The sequence below is a fragment of the Mustela erminea genome, chromosome 13, assembly GCF_009829155.1.
Source record: "Mustela erminea isolate mMusErm1 chromosome 13, mMusErm1.Pri, whole genome shotgun sequence".
Classification (NCBI taxonomy): domain Eukaryota; kingdom Metazoa; phylum Chordata; class Mammalia; order Carnivora; family Mustelidae; genus Mustela; species Mustela erminea.
This window is the reverse complement of record NC_045626.1, coordinates 62917974-62938306: the sequence shown is the minus strand read 5'-3', so window position 1 is coordinate 62938306 and position 20333 is coordinate 62917974. Positions and strand designations below refer to the sequence as shown.

The 20333-nt window shown below is 44.0% G+C and overlaps 1 protein-coding gene across 2 annotated transcripts in view; it reads right to left on the bottom strand.

Annotated features, from left to right (window-relative positions):
- The window catches only part of CLTCL1 (clathrin heavy chain like 1), a 96610-nt gene that overhangs the window by 30563 nt on the left and 45714 nt on the right, over positions 1–20333 (bottom strand). For both annotated transcript variants that reach the window (XM_032310440.1, XM_032310441.1), the window contains exons 10-19: positions 19559–19681; positions 17843–17980; positions 14709–14873; positions 13952–14132; positions 12185–12348; positions 10955–11080; positions 10285–10427; positions 9676–9910; positions 7381–7503; positions 4588–4733 (exon numbers count right to left, since the gene is read on the bottom strand). In XM_032310440.1, the coding sequence (XP_032166331.1) occupies positions 4588–4733; positions 7381–7503; positions 9676–9910; positions 10285–10427; positions 10955–11080; positions 12185–12348; positions 13952–14132; positions 14709–14873; positions 17843–17980; positions 19559–19681 (1544 nt within the window). The remainder of the gene's footprint in view (positions 1–4587; positions 4734–7380; positions 7504–9675; positions 9911–10284; positions 10428–10954; positions 11081–12184; positions 12349–13951; positions 14133–14708; positions 14874–17842; positions 17981–19558; positions 19682–20333) is intronic.

Sequence of the window (20333 nt, the reverse complement as noted above, 5' to 3'; positions counted from 1 at the left end):
ATCTCCTGTCCTCTGTGTCCTATAGGGACACACAACTCACGTTTAACAGAGTTTGACAGAAGTCACTGGCTCATGGACTCATTTTAAAGGATCATTTGTGTATTTCATCCTACATCTTCAGTTTTTCTACTTACACAGGATCTGTGTAAGTATATAGTATCTAGTCTGCCACACTGCTAATTCAGGCTACTTTCACCTGCATGGAAAACTATGTCTGGTGAAGCACTCAAGTCACAGAAAGAAGGGCAAGAACTTGAAGGTCCCATTGCATGTGAGAGAAAAAAAGTGTCCAAGGAGTCAGCACACAGAGTCAGAACCACCTTTAAGTGTTTTTCTGTGGGAAGTACCAACAGGCTAAGATCTAGCAAAGGAGGGTGGCCTGACAACAAGACAGTATACCCTAGCCACCTCAGGTACCTTACCTCTAGAATCCTGTAATCAATAAGGGCATAGGATTCCATTAAAATACAATTTCACATTCCATAATTTATCATTTAGCATTTCTCAGTTTAAAAACAAACAATAACAAGTAACAAAATTGAAGCAGTACTCCAAACCTCCCAAAAAACAAGAGTCCAGGGCCAGATGGCTTCGCAGGGGAATTCTACCAAACATTTAAAGAAATAATGCCTATTCTTCTGAAGCTGTTTCAAAAAATCGAAACAGAAAGAAAACTTCCAAACTCATTCTATGAGGCCAGAATTACCTTGATCCCAAAACCAGGCAAAGACCCATCAAAAGGGAGAATTACAGACCAATATCCCTGATGAATATGGATGCCAAGATTCTCAACAAGATCCTAGCTAATAGGATCCCACAGTACATTAAAAGTCTTATCCATCATGACCAGGTTGGATTTAACCCTGGGATGCAAGAGTGGTTCAACATTCACAAATCAATGTCATAGAACAACACATTAATGAAGGACAAGAACCATATGATCTCTTAATTGATGCAGAAAAAGTGTTGGACAAAATACAGCATCCTCATTAAAACTCTTCAGAGTGCAGGGACAGAGGGCACATTCCTCGATTTCATTAAAACCATCTATGAAAAGCCCACAGTGAGTATCATTCTCAATGGGGAATCAGGAACACAACAGGGACCTCTACCCTCGCCACTATCGTTCAACATAGTACTAGAAGTCCTAACATCAGGAATCAGACACCAAAAAGAAATAAAAGGCATTCAAATTGGCAAAGAAGTAGTCAGACTTTCTCTCTTTGCAGATGACATGATACTTTATGTGGAAAACCCAGAAGATTCCACCTCCAAATTACTAGAACTCATACAGTAATTTGGTAATGTGGCAAGATATAAAATCAACGCACAGAAATCAGTTGCTTTTCGGGGTGCCTGGGTGGTTCAGTGGGTTAAACCTCTGCCTTCAGCTCAGGTCATGGTCTCAGGGTCCTGGGATCGAGTCCCAAGTCGGGCTCTCTGCTCAGCAGGGAGCCTGCTTCCCTTTCTCTCTCTCTGACTGCCTCTCTGCCTACTTGTGATCTCTCTCTGTCAAATAAATAAATAAAATCTTAAAAAAAAAGATATCAGTTGCTTTTCTATACACTAAAATTGTCACTGGAGAAAGAGAAATTAGGGAATCGATTCCATTTACAATAGCACCAAAAACCGTAAGATAGCTAGGAATAAACCTAACCAAAGAGGTAAAGATCTGTACCCTAGAAACTACAGAACACTTATCAAAGAAACTGAAGAAGACACAAAAAGATGGAAAAACATTCCATGCTCACATACTGGAAGAATAAACATTGTTAAAATGTCTGTGCTGCCTAGAACAATCTATACTTTCCATGCCAACCCTATCAAAATCCCACTGGTGGAATACTATGCAGCCATCAAAACCCCCGAAATCTTGCCATTTGCAAAGACATGGACGGAACTAGAGAGTACTATGCTAAGCGAGTAAGTCAATCAGAGAAAGACAATTATCATATGATTTCTCTGATATGAATAATTTGAGAGGCAGGGCAGGGGGCCGTGGGGGAAAGGGAGGGAAAAAAGAAACATGGTGGGACCAGGGAGGGAGACAAACCATAAGAGACTCTTAACCGCAGGAAATAAACTGAGGGTTGCTGGAGGAGAGCAGGGTGGGAGGGATGGGGTAGCTGGGTGATGGACATTGGGGAGCGTATGTGCTATAGTGAGTGTTGTGAAGTGTGTAAGACTGATGATTCACAGACCTGTACCCCTGAAACAAATAATACATTATATGTTAATTTAAAAAAATCCCATTGGCATTTTTCAAAGATTTGGAACAAACAATCCTAAAATTTGTATGGAGCCAGAAAAGACCCTGAATTGGCAAGGAAATGTTGAAAGAGAAGAACAAAGCTGGGGGCATTATGTTGCCTCATTTCATGCTATATTACAAAGCTGTGATTACCAAGACAGCACAATATTGGCACAAAAACAAACACATAGATCAATGGAACAGAATAGTGTCTCCAGAAATGGACCCTCAACTCTACGGTCAACTAATCTTCGACAAATAAGGAAAAAATATCCAATGGAAAAAAGACAGTCTCTTCAATAAATGGTGCTGGGAAAGTTGGACAGCTATATACAGAATAATGACATTTGACCATTCTCTTACACAATACATAAACTCTAAATGGATGAAAGACTGCAATGTGGGACAAGAATCTATTAAAATTCTAGAGGAGAACATAGGCAATAACCCTTTGACATCAGCCACAGCAACTTCTTTCAGGACATGTCTCCAAAGGTAAAGGAAACAAAAGCAAAAATGAACTTTTGGGACTTCATCAAGATAAAAAGCTTCTGCACATCAAAGGAAACAGTCAGCAAAACGAAGAGGCAACCCATGGAATAGGAGAAGATATTTGCAAATGACATGACAGATAAAGGGCTGGTATCCAAGATCTATAAAGAACTTCTCAAACTCAACACTCAAAAAACAAATAATCAAGCCAAAAAATGGGCAGAAGACAAGAACAGATACTTCTTCAAAGAAGACATACAAATGGCTAACAGACACATGAAAAAATGTTCAACATCGTTAGCCATCAGTTCAAATCAAAACCACATTGAGATACCTCCTTACACCAGTGAGAATGGCAAAAATTAGCAAGGCTGGAAACAACAAATGTTGAGAAATGTGGAGAAAAGGGGAACCCTCTTACAGAGGTGGTAGGAATGCAAGATGGTAAAACCACTTTGGAAAACAGTATGGAGGGTCCTCAAAAAGTTAAAAATAGAGCTACCTTATGACCCAGCAATTGCACTACTGGGTATTTAACCCAAAGATACAGATGTAGTGAAAGGAAGGGGAACATCCATCCCAACATTCATAGCAGCAAAGTCCACAATAGCCAAACTATGAAATGAGCCAAGATGCCCTTCAAAAAATGAATGAATAAAGAAGATATGGTTCATATATACAATGGAATATTACTCAGCCATCAGAAAGGGTGAACACCCAACTTTTGTATCAACAAAAGCTGGAGGGACTGGAGGAGATTATGCGGAGTGAAATAAGTCAAGCAGAGAAAGACAATTATCATATGGTTTTCACTCATATGTGGAACAGAAGGAATAGCAGGGAGGACCATAGGGTAGGGAGGGAAAACTGAGGGGGGAAATCAGAATGGCAGATGAACTATGAGAGACTATGGACTCTGGAAACAATCTGAGGGCTTCAGAAGGGAGGTGGGGGGACAGAGTAGCCTGGTGATGGGTATTAAGGAGGGCACGTGTTGTAATGAGCACTGGGTGTTGTTCATAAGTAATGAATCATGGAGCACTTAAAAAACAACAAATAAAGTCCAAACATATCCTCACAAGTACTCTTTAACACAATGCCACAGACCTTGAAAACCCTTCTGGATTTCAAAATAAACAATACAAAGTTGAAGATCAAAAGGCTTATGAAACAGTTAATTTTGAAAAAAAAAAACCCTATAAAATAGTACAACCTACAAAATATACCTTATAATTAAGTCTTTATAGCAGGATGCAAATACACTGGTCTGTTTGATGCAGAATCTCTGATAATGAATTTTTTTTTTCTGACAATGAATTTTAAAGTGGAAATAAATGCTGGGTGCAACCACACTGAAGCATGCTCTATTATTATTTCTGAAGAGTCTGCTCATGCTGTTGTTTCTGCCTAGAATGTTCTTCCTATCCAAGCTCTTACTCATCATGGTTCTACATTACATCTCTATCAAGTCATGCCTGATATATGCCCAGATTTAGTTTTCTTGCCATCTGTTTCCAAGCTTTGTTCACCATGATTTCAAGAGTTTAACATGCTTGGGACATAGTAGGTACTAAAGAATATTAGCTCCCTCTGAACACTGTGGTTAAAGAAGAACAGTGCAGGCCAGAGAAGCAAGAAGAAGGACAGATTCCTGGAAAAAGTAGAATTTAGGTTGGGCTAGAAGAGATAGGTAGGACTAAAGATACAGAACGCAGTGAGAAGACACTGGGGAGCAACCAGTGAGGCTGGGCAGGTGAGGTAAGACAAAACTGTGACAGAAAGTGAGCATGAGGTGGATGGCTTGAATCTGACTGATTGAGCAGCTACCCTCAGCATACTCTCACCTGTGCTCACTGAAGACGGAGTTATCCAGAACAATCTTCTCCAACAGTTCAATCAGTTCATTAGGCAGATCAGCTGTCATGAAGGCCTTGACTGTGACTGAGACCTCTTCAGGATCCTGTGTTTCTGACAATGCTGTCTGTACCACCTGGTTTGAAGTATCATTTGAAAGAATTTGGTTAGATAAAGTCAATTCAAGACTATCTTTGACGCTAAACAGAAAGGAAGGATTACCCCATGGCAGTCTGAAATAGACACAGAGAAAACAGAAGATTTCTCAAGGCAAAAAGGGAAGGTTGTCTAAAGAAGTCAATTTCAGAGACTTCAGCCTGCTCTATTTGACAATTAGTTTCTCTCTCACATCAAAAGGGCTGCAGACTCATCTCTGCCCCAGTAACCACAATACAAATTTACTCCAAAGCCAGTAACACAGTGCACTTAAATAGGCGGCTGAAATACATGTTTGCTTTTATCTTTTTTTTTTTTTAGGTCACTGTTCATAACAAATATGGCCTCCATTTCTCTAATGAAGACACCACTCCAGGGAAGCTCTTGCTAGCCTAGAGCATCACAGCTACTCTGGCCCAACCCACTTCCAGGGATGCAACTGAGTACACCCTGAGCTCCACAGCCTCAGACCCATGGCAAGGGCAAGACTGACAAAAAACTGGCCACACCACCCCTCATTCAGTTACAGGTGTCTCAACTACAAAAGAACTCACTAGTGGGGAAAAAGACATTTTTCCAAAGAGTACGCTTCCCAGATAACATCAGGCTGGAAGGCCAGCATTGTTCTCTTTGCACTTTCTGCCAGGGACCTTTGGTGACTTTAGGATCTATCAGTTTTGCCAGGTTTCATCAGGGATGGGCAATGGCAATGCATTAATGAGAAAGAACAGATTGCTCAGAGGAGGTATAACATAGATAATATAGAGCTCTGGCCATGAACTTTCATCCTATGAACAGGAGGGGCTGCAAAGGACCTGGAATCAAAATCAGCGCAGTCCACCTCACAAGTGACCACTGTATACTCAATGGCACCATGGGATACAAAAGTTCTTCTGAGGCGTTTATAACAACCCTAAAGGTTATACAAAGGTATGTGAGGAAAGGGGCTATCATAGAAGATAGTAACAAAAAGGGTGTACTTAAGGGAAAGGAGAACTGTGACAGCACACAGAATCCATCCAAAGTAGGAGGTATATTTCCTGCCATCATGACATCTGTCCATTCTTGGAAAACCGTAGAGCACTTTAAATACACACTGGTTATTTTAAGGGCAAAAATAAATTTCCACAATCTATCTGAGTCAACAGGATGCCTAATCTAAGGTTACCTCAGGAAGCTGCTTCCTCTAAGTAAACTTTCCATGATGAGCTTCTCCTGCAGACCTAAAAGCCGTCTGCTGCCATCACGCAGTCCCTCTAATTAGAGGGGCATGGGAGGTGAATGCCCCTCAGGAGGCGGCTATGAATATTCAGTCCTAGCAGACATAATGACAGGATCAGGAGCTTCACACAGACACAGGAAGACTAAGAGGCACCTGCTGGCTTCAGCCCAGTGCAGCATTAGAGCTGCTCATCCCAGTGCCAATGCAACGAGACCTGTAAGATGTGCCAGGCAACTGGACCACACCTGGAGAAGTACCCGTTGTCTGCAAATTTGGAGAGAGATCTCTAGCGGAATCTAAATCTACTCTGGCCCAAGGCCTTTGTTGCTCAATGTCTTTGTCAAGTCTAGATCAATCTTTGGACAAATCTTAGAGATGGGTAACTCTAAAGTTGATATAATGAGGTCCAAAATAACTCAGGCTTCTAGCCATCTAAAAGTATTCCAAAGTAAAGTTTATTAAGAATAAGATAATGGCACAGACATGAGGAACAGTGGACAGCAAACAAGAAGGTGAAATTCAGAAGAGATAGGAGGAGACAAGATGGCGGGGAAGTAGGAGGAGACACCGTTTCAACCTGTACCCTAAAGTCAGCTGATTACCTACCAAAGAACTCCAATCACCCATGAAATCAGCCTGAGATCAGAATTATACACGTCTGGATCTCTACAGGAGCAGAAGACGCCAGTGGGCAGGTAAAGCGGAGTGGGAACGTCGGACTGATATCAGAAGAGATAGAGGTGAAAACCCAACAAGCCCACCTAGTGGGCTTTGCACACAAAGCAGTCGGAGGAGGGCCCTTTAGCTGATCTGCTCAGGCCTGAAGGCCACTTGTTGGGCCAGGATCTTGCTCCCACCTGGATCTCAGCCCATCCCTGAACAGTGTCCCCAGAAGCCTAGGAGACAGTGGGAATGGTAAAGTATCATCTGCTGCCTAAGGGTACACAAAGCCCAGTGAGTGGCTGAGGTCAACAACCATCCGCCAGGCAGCACATAAAAGGAATCCTGGCCTTGGCACTGTGCCCCAGCTCTGAGTAGGCACTGGATAGTCACAAGGGTGCAAGGGGTTCCTCAACAAAGGCAGGTTCAGCTGACAAAACCTTAAGAGCTACTTACCTTGTGTCATTGGGGGCTGAGCTGAAAAAAAAAAAAACACTAAGGATCCAGCAAGCAAGCCCGTCATCAGATATTCCTTTTACTGGGGTAGCACATCCCAGCTTAGGAGATCAGGGCCAACTCTGTGCCTTTAACCAATAAACAACTCCAGAGAAATTCACAAGATAGTCTGGTCACATGTCTGAAGATATTATGTTAAACATAACAATTCAACTAGTCACTCTGGCACAAGATGGTGAGTGGGCAAAAAGCAGGCATGCATACACATACTCCCATTTCCATTCCTCACCTGGTCGATCAGCTGTCTCCTGGATGGGTTGGTCTCCTCGAGGACGTGAGCCCAGAGCTCTGGATCCTTCCTGCGCACCAGGTAGCGGGCCTCACTTTTGAACAAAGAATTCTCGTTGCAAACCTGAAATGAGTACACTAGTGTGTATAACAGAGCCAATCAGTGAAAACTATTTGGGAGACCCCTGAACTTATTTAGTTCAGCCAGAGCCCAAATGAGAAACAGTCTTTGACATGGGAGGAGCAGCATCCCAAAGGGGTGACAATGTACTTCTCAGGTGACAGATTACCTCAAAACACAAGTTTCGTAGTTTATAACAACTCAGAACGGGTATGGCTGTGTGGTAGCTCCTCTCCACATGAACCTAACTGTTGCCTTCTAAAGTGGCACTACCCAGAATGCTCTGAAACAAAGAAAATGTTCGAGATCTGTGCTATGCTGGGCACAAGACTAAATGCTGCGTATGTGTCCAACGGCTGCTCATGTGTTCATGGCACGAGGCCAGGAGCAGGCTTGGTCTGGCCTGCTCCGAAATCTCACTGCAGCTTCTCCTTCTGACACAGCCGATTGTAACAAGCACTTTTTTTTTTTTTCCTTGTCTCAATACTGCTTCATTAAAAGGGAATGTCAATCATACATCACCCGGTAGGACAGATGGGTGCAAAGATCCCTAATCGGTCACTGAACTGAGTTTTATTTATTTATTTATTTATTTTTAAATTTTTATTTATTTTTTTTTTTAGATTTTATTTATTCATTAGACACAGAGAGATCACAAGTAGGCAGAGAGGCAGGCAGAGAGAGAGAGAGAGGAGGAAGCAGGCTCCCCGCGGAGCAGAGAACCCGATGCGGGACTTGATCCCAGGACCCCGAGATCATGACCTGAGCCGAAGGCAGCGGCTTAACCCACTGAGCCACCCAGGCGCCCCTGAACTGAGTTTTGATAAAAAAGTAGTAAGTTCAGCCAAAAGGTGGCTTATGGTATGAAACTAACTTAAGTCCCAACTTCACAAAAACTGCCTCCCTAGAGACTGCAAGGCAAGGTGCTATTTAGACCCGGCCTGTCACATGCATGGTCAGTGTACAAAGCTAAAGTAGGATGAGAAACTGGTGCCCGGCTCTTGAGCTTTGGCTCTGTATGTTTGATACCCTAAGAGATTCTTCCCTGGCTGCTGAGTTTCTACCATATTGTCAAACATTCTGAGGCACCCAGGGCAAACAGACCAATTGCCTACAGTCAAACATCAGGTGAACCCACATGAGATTTCTGAAGTTTTAAGTCACAAGATTAAGTTTCAAACTATTTGATACGTAAGTAATAAAACATGTAGATCCAAGCCAGGGCAGCAGTAAGCAGACCGAGGGTGGATGTCCCAAGAAGGGGCCTTCAGCAACAGTGGTCGGCAACAGCTGGCATAGGGCACGTGTAAGAAGCTGCCCTCAGGAGACACCTGGGTGGCTCAGTCGGTTAAGCTGCTGCCTTTAGCTCAGGTCATGATCCCAGGGTCCTGGGATCAAGTCCTGCATTGGGATCCTTGCTCGGCAGGGAGCCTGCTTCTCTCTCTGCCTCTGCTTGCCACTCTTGCCTGCTTGTGCACTTGCGCGCTCTCTCTCTTGCTCTCTCTAACAAATAAATAAAATCTTTAAAAAAAAAAAAAAGAAGCTGCCCTAAGAAAAGCAGGAAGTGTGGGGCACCTGGGGGGCTAAGTGGGTAAAGCCTCTGCCTTCAGCTCAGGTCATGATCCCGGGGTCCTGGGATCCAGCCCCACATCTGGCTCTCTGCTCAGAGGGGAGCCTGCTTCCCCCCTCTCTCTTTGCCTGCCTCTCTGCCTACTTGTGATCTCTGTCTGTCAAACAAATAAATAAATAATCTTAAAAAAAAAAAAAAAAGAGGAAAAAGTGCAAGCACACACAGGACATAAGTATCCAGGGTAGAGAGGCAAGAGGGGAGGCAGTCAGGCTGGTGAGGCAGGGTTGTGGTTCACAGAAAACCTCCTGAGTAAGGCCAAGGAGTTCAATTTTGCTCTCAGGACCCAAAGTAACACTGAAGACTGTAGGCAGAAGGCTGAAAGGTCAGACTTGGGCCAGCAGGCTTACAGGTACAATATATACCAACAGGGCATAAGCAGATAGGAAACAAGGAGTCTGAATCAAGAGGAAACCAAGTTGGTGATAATGTAACCACATGATCTGCAATTGTGGGGCTTAGAAGAAGCCCTCCTCGGCCCCCACTGAGGAAGCCCTGCCCCAGGAAGCCAGAGCAATAGCTGGCAGCTTAGTGTATTTGCTGCCCACCTTGATGAGCTCAAGGTCACACTGCCCCCGCTCATAGGCAACACAGGCCAGATGTGGGTCCCGCTTCTCACAGTAGCGGCCCACCACACGGCTGTCATAGTAAGTGTTCTCTCTCAGGAAGCGCTCAGGACTATTGTTGCTGTCGATGTAGATCTTGGCAAGTGCATTGTGAGTGGCAGGCTCTTCACAGCCTTCGTGACTCCGGGACTCCAGCCAGGGAAGCAGCAGCTTTAGCCTTTGAAAGAAGGAAGAGCAACGTAAAAGTCTCAAAACTAACAACCGAAACCTCCAGGGCAGACCCTGAACTTTGAAGCTTGCTTCTAGAAACAAAAATCTCACTCCGTTAACCTCAGGTTGTTTTAGAGACCAAAACAGACTTGAGTTCCAAACTGATTTCAATTGCTAAGTTTTTCTCAAAGATCTGTACTACCAATAGCAAAAAACTCACTATTAGATCTAAGATCTGTTGCATTAAAGACCAGCCACAGAGACAGGTGGTCCTGGGGCCTAGAGGCTGACTGAAAAGGGACTTTGGAGAATTAGTCATAGACCTAACAACAAACACTAGAACCCGGGGGCAAGAGAAGATACCAAGCTAGGATCCCTTACCTGTTTCTTTTTTCTACTTCAGCCACCAGCTCATCAGTAGAGAACTGTCCTCTCACCACCATGATTAAGTTTTTAATTACTTCCTCAGAACAATCCACATCAAGCAGCCCTCCAACCACAGCAGGGATCCGGCTAGGGTTGACCTAGAATGGTCAAGGTGGTGACTTCAGTGCTGCAAGCACAGGTCACTGCTACAAGTCCCCCAAGGCCTGGACAGTATGGCTGTCTGAAAGGGCTCCTGTGGTGGACAGAATACATATTTGAAGCTCCAACCCCTAATGTGACTGTATTTGAAGATGGGCCTTGAAGGACATAATTATGGTTCCTTGAGGGCATAAGGATGGGGCCCTAATCAGAGAAAAAGCCATATAAAGGCACAGTGAGAAGGTGCCATCTGTAAGCTAAGGAGAGTGGCCTCAGAAAGAACCAACCCAAGGTGGTGGGGTCAGTGCCTTGATCTTGGACTTTCAGCCTCTAGAAAATGTCAACTGCTTAAGTCATGCAGCCTGTGGTATTCCGCTATGGCAGCCCAAGCTATGATACCACCAGTCTCAGACACATTTAGGATCAGAGGTAATCTCTCAGGTGTAAGCTATTACCACCAAGCAAGGCACAAAAGCAGCTGGGTGTCACCTGGGAGTGATGGTCCCCGTGATGCTCCCAGTAGTACCTTCTGAACGTAGATCTCAATGTACTTTTGCAGGTTGTTGCGGTACAAGTATAGGACAAGGTCATGGACAAAGTCAAACCGATCACACACGATGATGAGGGGAAGCTGGTCTGTGAGCTTGGCCTCCTGTGTATTGGGAAAGCACAGAAACAATGCAGGCAGTGAAGACCCCAAAGAGCCAGACCACAGGGACGATGAATCAACACAGAGATGGCACTGCTTCTGTAGCAGAGTGGCTCCAAGGAGACTCAGGAAGAAACTGTTCTAGATATGCTGTTGTTTAAGGCATTTGCTTTTGGGGATATAGTGTTTGCCTTGGGAAAGATAATACTATTTGGTTAAAGAAGAAAAGAACTCCGCTAAATCTGGCAATAACACTGCAAATTGGTCTAAAAGCAAGTATCTCCTGGGTTAAGACAAGCAGATCATTGTGTATAAATCTGACCGAGACCCAGCAGCAAAGAGATAGACTACTTTCAAGAACACCTGCCAATAAGGGTTGCCTTTCCGGACATGCAACCATACTTCATGGAACATCAGCCATCAGTGCAGGGGGCTTCCCCCAACTCTGCAGTCCACCACAATAATGTCTTCCCCATCCCTCATTTGGACATACCTACACAACACTTCTCAGGTGTCCTTGCACCCTTGTAGTTCTGGGTGTGGCCACGTGACCTAGTCTCCTCTAATGGAATGAGAATCAAAATGCCACATGAGACCTGCAACTTCACCCACAAAAACCACCAGAGCTGGCTTCTCCTCTCTTTCCTTCTTCCAGTTGACCAGGAAGGCAACATTCAAGGTGGTATGCTGAAGATGGCAAAGCAGCCACAGCCTGGTCCTTGAAAGATGGTTGGAAAGGCTACCCCACTTAGCTCCACATCCACCCCTGTCTGTGCATGAGGAAGAAAGACACTTGCTTTTTCGCCCCTAGCACTGAGTAGCTTATTTGCTCCATAGACTTTCCCAGACTAATTAACAGAGGAACAGTTGGGATGTTGCTGAAACATAATGCAGAAATAAACTAACTCCCTCTACTCACACATAAGATAATTAAGAATCCAACCTCAAGGCTTATAAAATGAGCAGTGGCCTCCTCCAAGAACTTTAGGCCACAAGGTAGAGCTCTGCACTAAGGACCCAGGGGACACTGATGGAGGAAAAAGCCAGCTTTCTAACTCTGCCTGATGGTTTGCTCAAGGAAGGAGGTGATAACCTGGTCACACTTACCTTCAGGAAGTTCTTCACCCGCTCTGGGTTGTAGCAATTACTCTCCCGGCATATCCTCTCCACCTCCTTGATCTGCCCCGTCTTACAGGCAGCTTGAATATATTTCAAGTGCACATCTGGATCTTGGCTGAAGTTTACAATTGAGCCCAGGAAGTAGAAGAGGCCTACAAAGAGAGACTGTTCCATCTTATGCCCTCATACTATCTACCTGGCTTTTCCACAGTCGTACTCCACCTGCCCTTGATGGCCCAGCCCACAACAACAATGCTCCACTCTCCCAGCTCACACAGCCCACTCACAACTTACAAAATCTATGTGAAGTTCTTCTGCTTTGGCCTCTCCCTCAAGGAGCTAGTCAGATTTCCATGAAACTTGGGAGGTACACCTGAGATGTTCTGATGTGAAATACCTCATGTGTGTGTATGTGGAATCCTTCTGGGGACCCAGGCACATCCTACGGTCATCTTCAAGAATAATTCAAACTGAGGTAGCCTAAGAGGGCTGTGTGGCTGCTTCTCTAAAAAACAAACCAGGGGATGCCTGGGTGGCTCAGTTGGTTAAGCAGCTGCCTTTGGCTCAGGTCATGATCCCAGCGTCCTGGGATGGAGTCCCACATCGGGCTCCTTGCTCTGCAGGGAGCCTGCTTCTCCCTCTGACTCTGCCTTCCACTCTATCTGCCTGTGCTCGCTCTCGCTCTCTCTCTGACAAATAAATAAATAAAATCTTTAAAAAAAAAAAAAAAAAGACAAACCAGGAAGAGGAAAGCAGAGGCTTTCACTGGGAGCCTCCAGAGTCTGTTCTGTGACAATGAGCTGTTGGCACACATGGAGCCACTGTGGACGGGGGTGCAAGGTGAGTCACAGAGCACTGTTACTCCTCAGAGGCTGACTACCTCCTGACTCTCACAGAAGCCAGCCAGGAGGTACTGGTGACAAGACCAGGACAGGATACTCAGAGAAAACCACCTTCCCTGAGGGGGTCTTCGGCTGTAACCTGGAGGAAGGAACCAGAACCCTGAAGGCAGACAGCTTCCACCAACCCTACTCTACTGCCATCTCCCCACCCATGTAACCTAATTGCTGCTGCAGCCTTTCCTGCAATGGCGTCTTTTGACAAGAGGGGCAGCTCCCTAAAGGGAGGTCTTGCCTTCACTCCTCCAACATTCTAGGCCAAGAACAGTGGCTTAACACCTTGCTGGACAAATGCTCAGTTTCTATCCCTGCCTCAGCCTGTCCCCAGCAGACACTCACCTGGGAAAGCCATCCCCCAACCAGCACATTCTCGGTGTGATGCCCACAACAGGGCAGAGGAAGCCAACCACAGTCAAGCCTGCCAGCCCAAAAACTACACAGGGCTGAGCCTCCATGGGGCTCTTTATTTTTTTTTTTGTATTTTTTTTTCCATGGGGCTCTTACTCACAGGAAGCCAAAGGGGCCGCCCCCTCAGAGCCATGTACTTCAGCACTACTGGCCAAAGTTTTCTGGTGAACATTCAGCAAAAAAAGGAGTGTGTGACACAAAGATGCTCAGTTCCATAGAGGCTCCAGGGACACAAGGGGGATTCTAAGCGTCCCCACCCCAACACCAACCAATTTCTTCATTTGCAAATGCCAAAAAAGCGACCTACGCTGGGTAACACACACCAGACAGCAGAAATCTTCTGCCACTGACTAACACATTGGCCTGGCCTGAAGGAAGACTCAGGTTGGGCAGGCAGACACCAACACCTGACGAGGAGATGCAGGTGGCTACAGGCTGTGGAATTTACCTTCGTAACTCTTGAAGGATTCAAAGAGCTCCACCAGGGACTGTGTGCCCAGCTGCTCGTGGTACTTGGAGGCCACCTGCACACACAGCTGAAGGTTCTGTCTGATGCTGGCAGACAGCAGAGCATGAAGACACGCCAAAGAATCCTCCACTGACAAGGAGCCAAAGAAGCTGACGAGCCACTGGGAAGCAAGGAAGAGTTTGACCACAACTAAGTACCATCCTCGATGTTGCCAACACTGGCAACATCACTGGATCAGTTTTTCCCACTGAGTGTGAAAAATATAAAGAATCTTCACTTAAAAGGATTGAAAAGCAACTATCCCTTGTGGCAAAAAGTGGAAGCCAGGAGTTAACTTCAGATGAGACACTAACCTCAACTATTCATCAAGCTGTCCAGAACCTGCAACGCCCCACAAATGATACAAAAACCTATTATGTAAATGGAATGCAATACCAATTAGCTTCGGCTAATGTTTTTACACAACCCTGCTAGAGCTGTCAATGTTAATAGGTTCTCTCTTTTGGGTTAAGTCAGAGGTAGACTATGGGAAGAAAGAGGTAATGAGAACCGAGTTGCGTGGGTGAGCAAGGGGAATTTGTGTGTTGGCTGAATGAGAATTGTGTATAGCAGTGACAAGGCTCACGCACAAGGAAGACACATGCCATACTCCCACAACCACAGACATAGGGAAATGTGACCCTAATGACATGTGGGGGTCATCTACAACAGAAGTGCCCCAACGGCGCACCAATACCTCGGGATTGAGGAGATGAGTGTGGACCACAGCCCTCTTGATGTCGTAGAGGTCTGTGTAGTGCTCCAGTGCACGCTGCAGGAGACCCGCCTTCTCACAGAGCTGGGCAATGTGGGACCGATCATAATGAGTAAACATCTGATTTCCAAGAATGGCATCTGCAACCTATGAAATGGAGAGGTCAGGAAGAAAGCCTGAATTGTGGCAATAATTTTTTAACAGTAGCTGCTCAAACCATTTCTCCCAGGGCACAGCTCCAGAAAGTAATCATAGGAGAGAGAGGCTATACCAGGTCCAGGTTCTTCCCCACCTCCAAGCAGAGCCCTAGCCAACCTTGCAAGTGACCTGAGGCTCTTTGAACTAGGTGCTGAACTAGGGTGCAGGGCCAGGTGTGTATAAAAGGCCGAGGCTCTGCCCTAAAGCGTATTACTGGGATCAGGCGAGGCTACTGTTCTGGCTTTTCAGCCATCGTATTTGTACAGTTTTCCATGGCAAGTCAAGGTCAATATGAGAGCATGAGTCTTTAATGAGCTCAATCCTTGGACTAGCAACAGTTACAATTGGACCTGGAAGTAACAAATCCTACTGGTATTCATTAAGCTTCTCAATTTGGTTGAAGGCAGAATTGGGGAGAGAAGGTGTGTGTGTGTGTGTGTGTGTGTGAGTGTGTGTGTACATGCAGGGGGTTATGTTTGAAAAACAACTAACAGTCCTGGAAAGAATTTTGATGAAGCTTAATTCCATCTTTAAATAAGCAACCTCCGGACTAAGAATGAGTGAGTCAACGATCAACCTCTCTGCCTTGTTAAGTGATCTGACCCTCAGTATCTAACTACGAGTGAGTCTTGATGAGACATGCTCCTGGGTGTCACCCAGCACACTCTTTCCTGTTCCTTCCTGGATATGGAGTACCAACCATACAGTGACCACAGACCTAGTTAACATTATGCTGCTCCAGGGTAATGCACACTCTGGGCTTCCTAACAATCCCAACCAAGTGCTGAGAGCACAGTTTTGTAATATCTGGAACTTACCGGATGCTCCCCACCCTTTTTCTTCAGACCTATCCTTACTATCTTCTTTAGAAAAAGAAGTTTCCTCCTTATTATAGCAATAGTGTCATTTAAAGAACTCAGAAAATATAAGATGAGCCAAGAAGGAAAATAGCATCCAGCCTCTGACATCCAGAGAAGACTGTCCCAATGTTCTGGGTGTTGTATCCAGCTGTGCACCCATCCAGGCTGCCCGTTTCAGATTTGGGCTCTTCTTAGGGTCTATCTGCTCAATTACTGAGTGGTGTCTAGTTTCTGCTTCAAAGCTCATTTAATAAAAGCTGTCATACATGATCACCAACTCACAGGAGTTCAACAGAACACCAAACACCAAATTAATAGCACTTTTGTTTCCTAGAGGTGAGACATGACCCACACAAGAGTAGCTAACTTGTGGATTGGAATAACCTGAAATCACAGAACAGTATAATTAACACAGTGTTTCCTAATCACAACAACAATAGATGACTATAAAGAAAAAAAACCTAGAAGACAAATAAGTAAAGAACAAAGTGAACTACGATCCTGTCCACTCAGACAACCATCAAGCTAAAAGCTTGATGTAAATTTCTCCAAACTCCTTTCATACATGTTATGCAAAATTAATTTAAAAAAGCATACACATGTGACTTAACATCTCCCCAACTTTCAGTTCAAGAAATGCCCCACCACAATGAGCTACCGCTTCACACCCATTTAGGATAGCTATTATTTTTTTTTAATTTTTATTTATTTTTATTTTTTAAGATTTTATTTATTTATTTGACAGAGATCACAAGTAGGCAGAGAGGCAGGCAGAGAGAGAAGAGGAAGCAGGCTCCCCACTGAGCAGAGAGCCTGATGCGGGGCTCAATCCCAGTACCTCGAGATCATGACCCAAGTTGAAGGCAGAGGCTTTAACCCACTGAGCCACCCAGGTGCCCCTATTTTTTAAAAAACAAACCCAGAAAATAACAAGCACTGGCAAACATATGAAGAAATTGGAACCCTCATATATTGTGGCAGGAACAGAAAATGGTGTAACTGCTTGGAATATAGTTTGGTGGCACCTCAACAAGTGACATGCAGAATTACCACACGATCCGGCAAGTCTCCTTCTGATGTGTGCCCCAGAGAGCTGAAAACAGGAACTGAAACTTATACCTGCACACCAATATCTACAGCAGCACTATTTGCAACAGCTATAAGGTGAGAGTAACCCAATGTCCATCAACAAATAAACAGATAAACAAAATGTGGTATACACATACAATGGAATATTATTCAGACATAAAAAGGAATGAAATTCATGAATTCATGCTACCACACGGATGAATCCTGAAAATAATGTGAAATAAACAAGCGAAACTAAAGGACAAATATCATATGAATCTACTTACATGAAGTATCTAGAACAAGTAAATTCACTGAAAAGTTAAGTAGAATAGGGTGTTACCATGGGCTGGGGGAGGGAAAGGGGAGTTAATGGATATGGATTTTCTATTTGTGATAATGATAAAAGTTCTGGAAATATATAGTGGTTAACAGTTGCACAACAATGTGAATGTACTTAATGCCACTTAAATGTGCACTTAAAAATCGTTCAGATAGGGTCACCCGGGTGGCTCAGTTGTTAAGCATTTGCCTTCAGCTCAGATCATGATCCCAGGGTCCTGGGATCGAGCCCTGCATGGAGCCCTGCATTGGGCTTGGTGGGAAGCCTGCTTCCCCCTCTCCCATTCCCCCTGCTTGTGTTCCCCCTCTTGCTGTGTCTCTATCTGTCAAATAAATAAATAAAATATTTAAAAAAAATGGTTCAAATAGTAAATTCTGTTATGGATACTTTACCACAGCGAAGAAAATAAAAGAAAAAAAGAAAAGAAAAGATTTTGTTCTTGTAATTATTTCTCTGAAAGTTGTCATTGTTTCTATGAAAGTTTTGTACCACGGATTCTGGAAATCTCTTGTAGGAAGATCCTAGAGAATGTCCACTGAGGCATTAGCACATCCCAGCCCAAAGGCACTGTGTTTAGGTGTGCAAGTCCAACACAGAAATGAAACAGGTCCTTTGTCCCTTGGTTTCAATCTAGATATGGCACTTGCCTGGGGTGCATGAATCAGATTCATCTCCAACAGGCGAGTCTGGAGATGCCCCTCAGCTGGGCAATTATTCTTCAAGGCATCCAACAAGAAGGAAGTACACTGCTGAATTAAACTGTTTTCCATGAAAACATCTACAATCTGAAACAGATAGCAAAACACATTTTTACCAAAGGAAATGGGTTTTATTTTCCTATTCAAATAATTCCTGAAATTGAATCTCATTTAGAAATTCAATAATTAGTTCCTTCCTTTGCCTTTTTAAAAGTTTTTATTTATTTCTTTTAGTAATCTCTACATCCAACATGGGGCTCAAACTCAACCCTGAGATTAAGGGTCTTCTGAATAAGCCAGCAAGGCGTTCCTGCATTTTCTTGTATTACAAAATTCAAGTAATTCATGGCCTTAATTTTTAGGAAATTTTGTGAAATTATATCACCCATGTCATATTCACCAACAAGGTATTTTATTCAAGTATATCAAAGGAAGTACTTTTATCAGTGTGAATCCCCCAAATTCTCTGAAGTGATTCAAGTAATCTTAACAATCCATTACTTAATCAAATTCTAGAGGCAGTCAACATCTGCTATCTAGCCCTTACACTCTAATTATTCAGGCAAGTTAGGAAAACACAAACATTGACTTAGATACAATCATCAGAGTTAAATAGATATCAAAGAATAAGCTTTAATATGAAATGAAATATAGATAATGAACTTACTGATTGTGTAACTGTTTCCATGTTTAAGTACAAGAAAAAAGTTTGTATTAAAAATACTCTAGAGGGCACCTGGGTGGCTCAGTTAATTAAGTGTCCTTTAGCTCGGGACATGATCCCAAGGTCCTGGGTTAGAGAACTGCATCGAGCTCTCTGCTCAGTGGTGAGTCTGCTTCTCCCTCCCTCTGCCAGCTGCTCCCTCTGTTTGTGCTTGCTCTTTCCCTCTCTCTCACTCTCTTTCAAATAAATTAAAAAAAAAAAAAAACCTCAGAACTATGAAATACAATCCAGATGTAATCTGGAGTTTTCTTTCCCCTTGAGATCTATATAAATTTGGCTCAAACCCCTTAATCATGATCTCCAAAATCCTGCAAATTCCATGATGTATAAACCCAGTATAACTATACTTATAATTATATTTATACAGGTTGCTGGTTTTGCCTTGCTTCAAACTTTGTTACATATTTCTGTATTATCCAAAGCCCTTTGCACACAGCTTACTGAAGGCAACTAGACATGTGTTTATATCTAAACACTAACTACGTTATGCTAAAATAATAGTCTCACATTCACTTAACTCCAGGTTAGCCAGACACCCACAAGATGAAAGTCTGCAGACTCAACAGCACTCACCATAACCAGGTACACAGGCAGAATTCAGGTGGCCTCAGTCAGCAGAGGATAATGAGGTGGGGCTCGGGTGGGGCTACTGCTGTCAAGAAACATCCTCACTCCCCACCCCCAACCACCACACAAAGAAATAAGATTCTCACAACTGGACACCTAAATCCTCTAAAACACTTCAAAACAAAAGTAAATGACAGGCATTCAAACAATAAAAGACTAGAAGACAAGCTTCCCTGGTACATCAGATTTTTAAAACTGGAAGATTAATAGCAGACAAAGAAAAGAATCAAGACATTGGTAAGAGAAAAACAAGAGATCTTCTTGACAGTTATACAAGCCACAAAAAGCTGTCTCAAACAACCGCTGATGCTCACCTGGTCAATGTTGGCCAACGGCTCTTCCTCTCGCACGAGCATTTGAGAAAATTGCAGGCCCTGGTCTGGACTGATCCTCATCACACTCCTCAGCAAAAAGATCCAGTCTGGGACATAGCCAACCTAGAGGCAAGGGGACACCCATCAGAAAAATAAACAAAACACTCTGAGTGCTTACAGAAAAAAAAAAAAAAAAGCTCCCATCCTTTGTTTCGAACTTGTGTTTACAAAGAAATGAGAAATGATATTAGCATGTGTACATGCTGCACCTATGCCAAACACAACACCCACTTATGTGATGATGCCATGTATGTGGAGGTACAATCAATCGACTACACAGACAGCCTGGACCACAAAGAAGTCACCCTGACAAGTGTGCCAGCTCTGACCAACACCCAGCACACAGGCCAGATTGCTTCATAGACAAGCTGCAGTGGACCCCCAGTGAAACATGGGTTTAACACACAGTTGGTGCTGAGGGGTATGAGGGAAAAGGGAGAAAAAGAACAAGATAAAATTACAGAAGGGGCACCTGGGCGGCTAAGTAGGTTAAGTGTCTGCCTTCGGTTCAGGTCATGATCCCAGGGTCCCAGGATCGAGCCCCACTTTGGGCTCCCTGCTCAGTGGAGAGTCTGCTTTTCCCTCTGTCTGCCGCTCCTGCTCTGCTCTTTCTCGCTCTCTATCTCTTGTCTCAAATAAGTAAATAAAACCTTAAAAAATTATCAGAAAACCCCCAACTGGAAGGGAACTGGAAGGACTATAAGCACAAGACAGG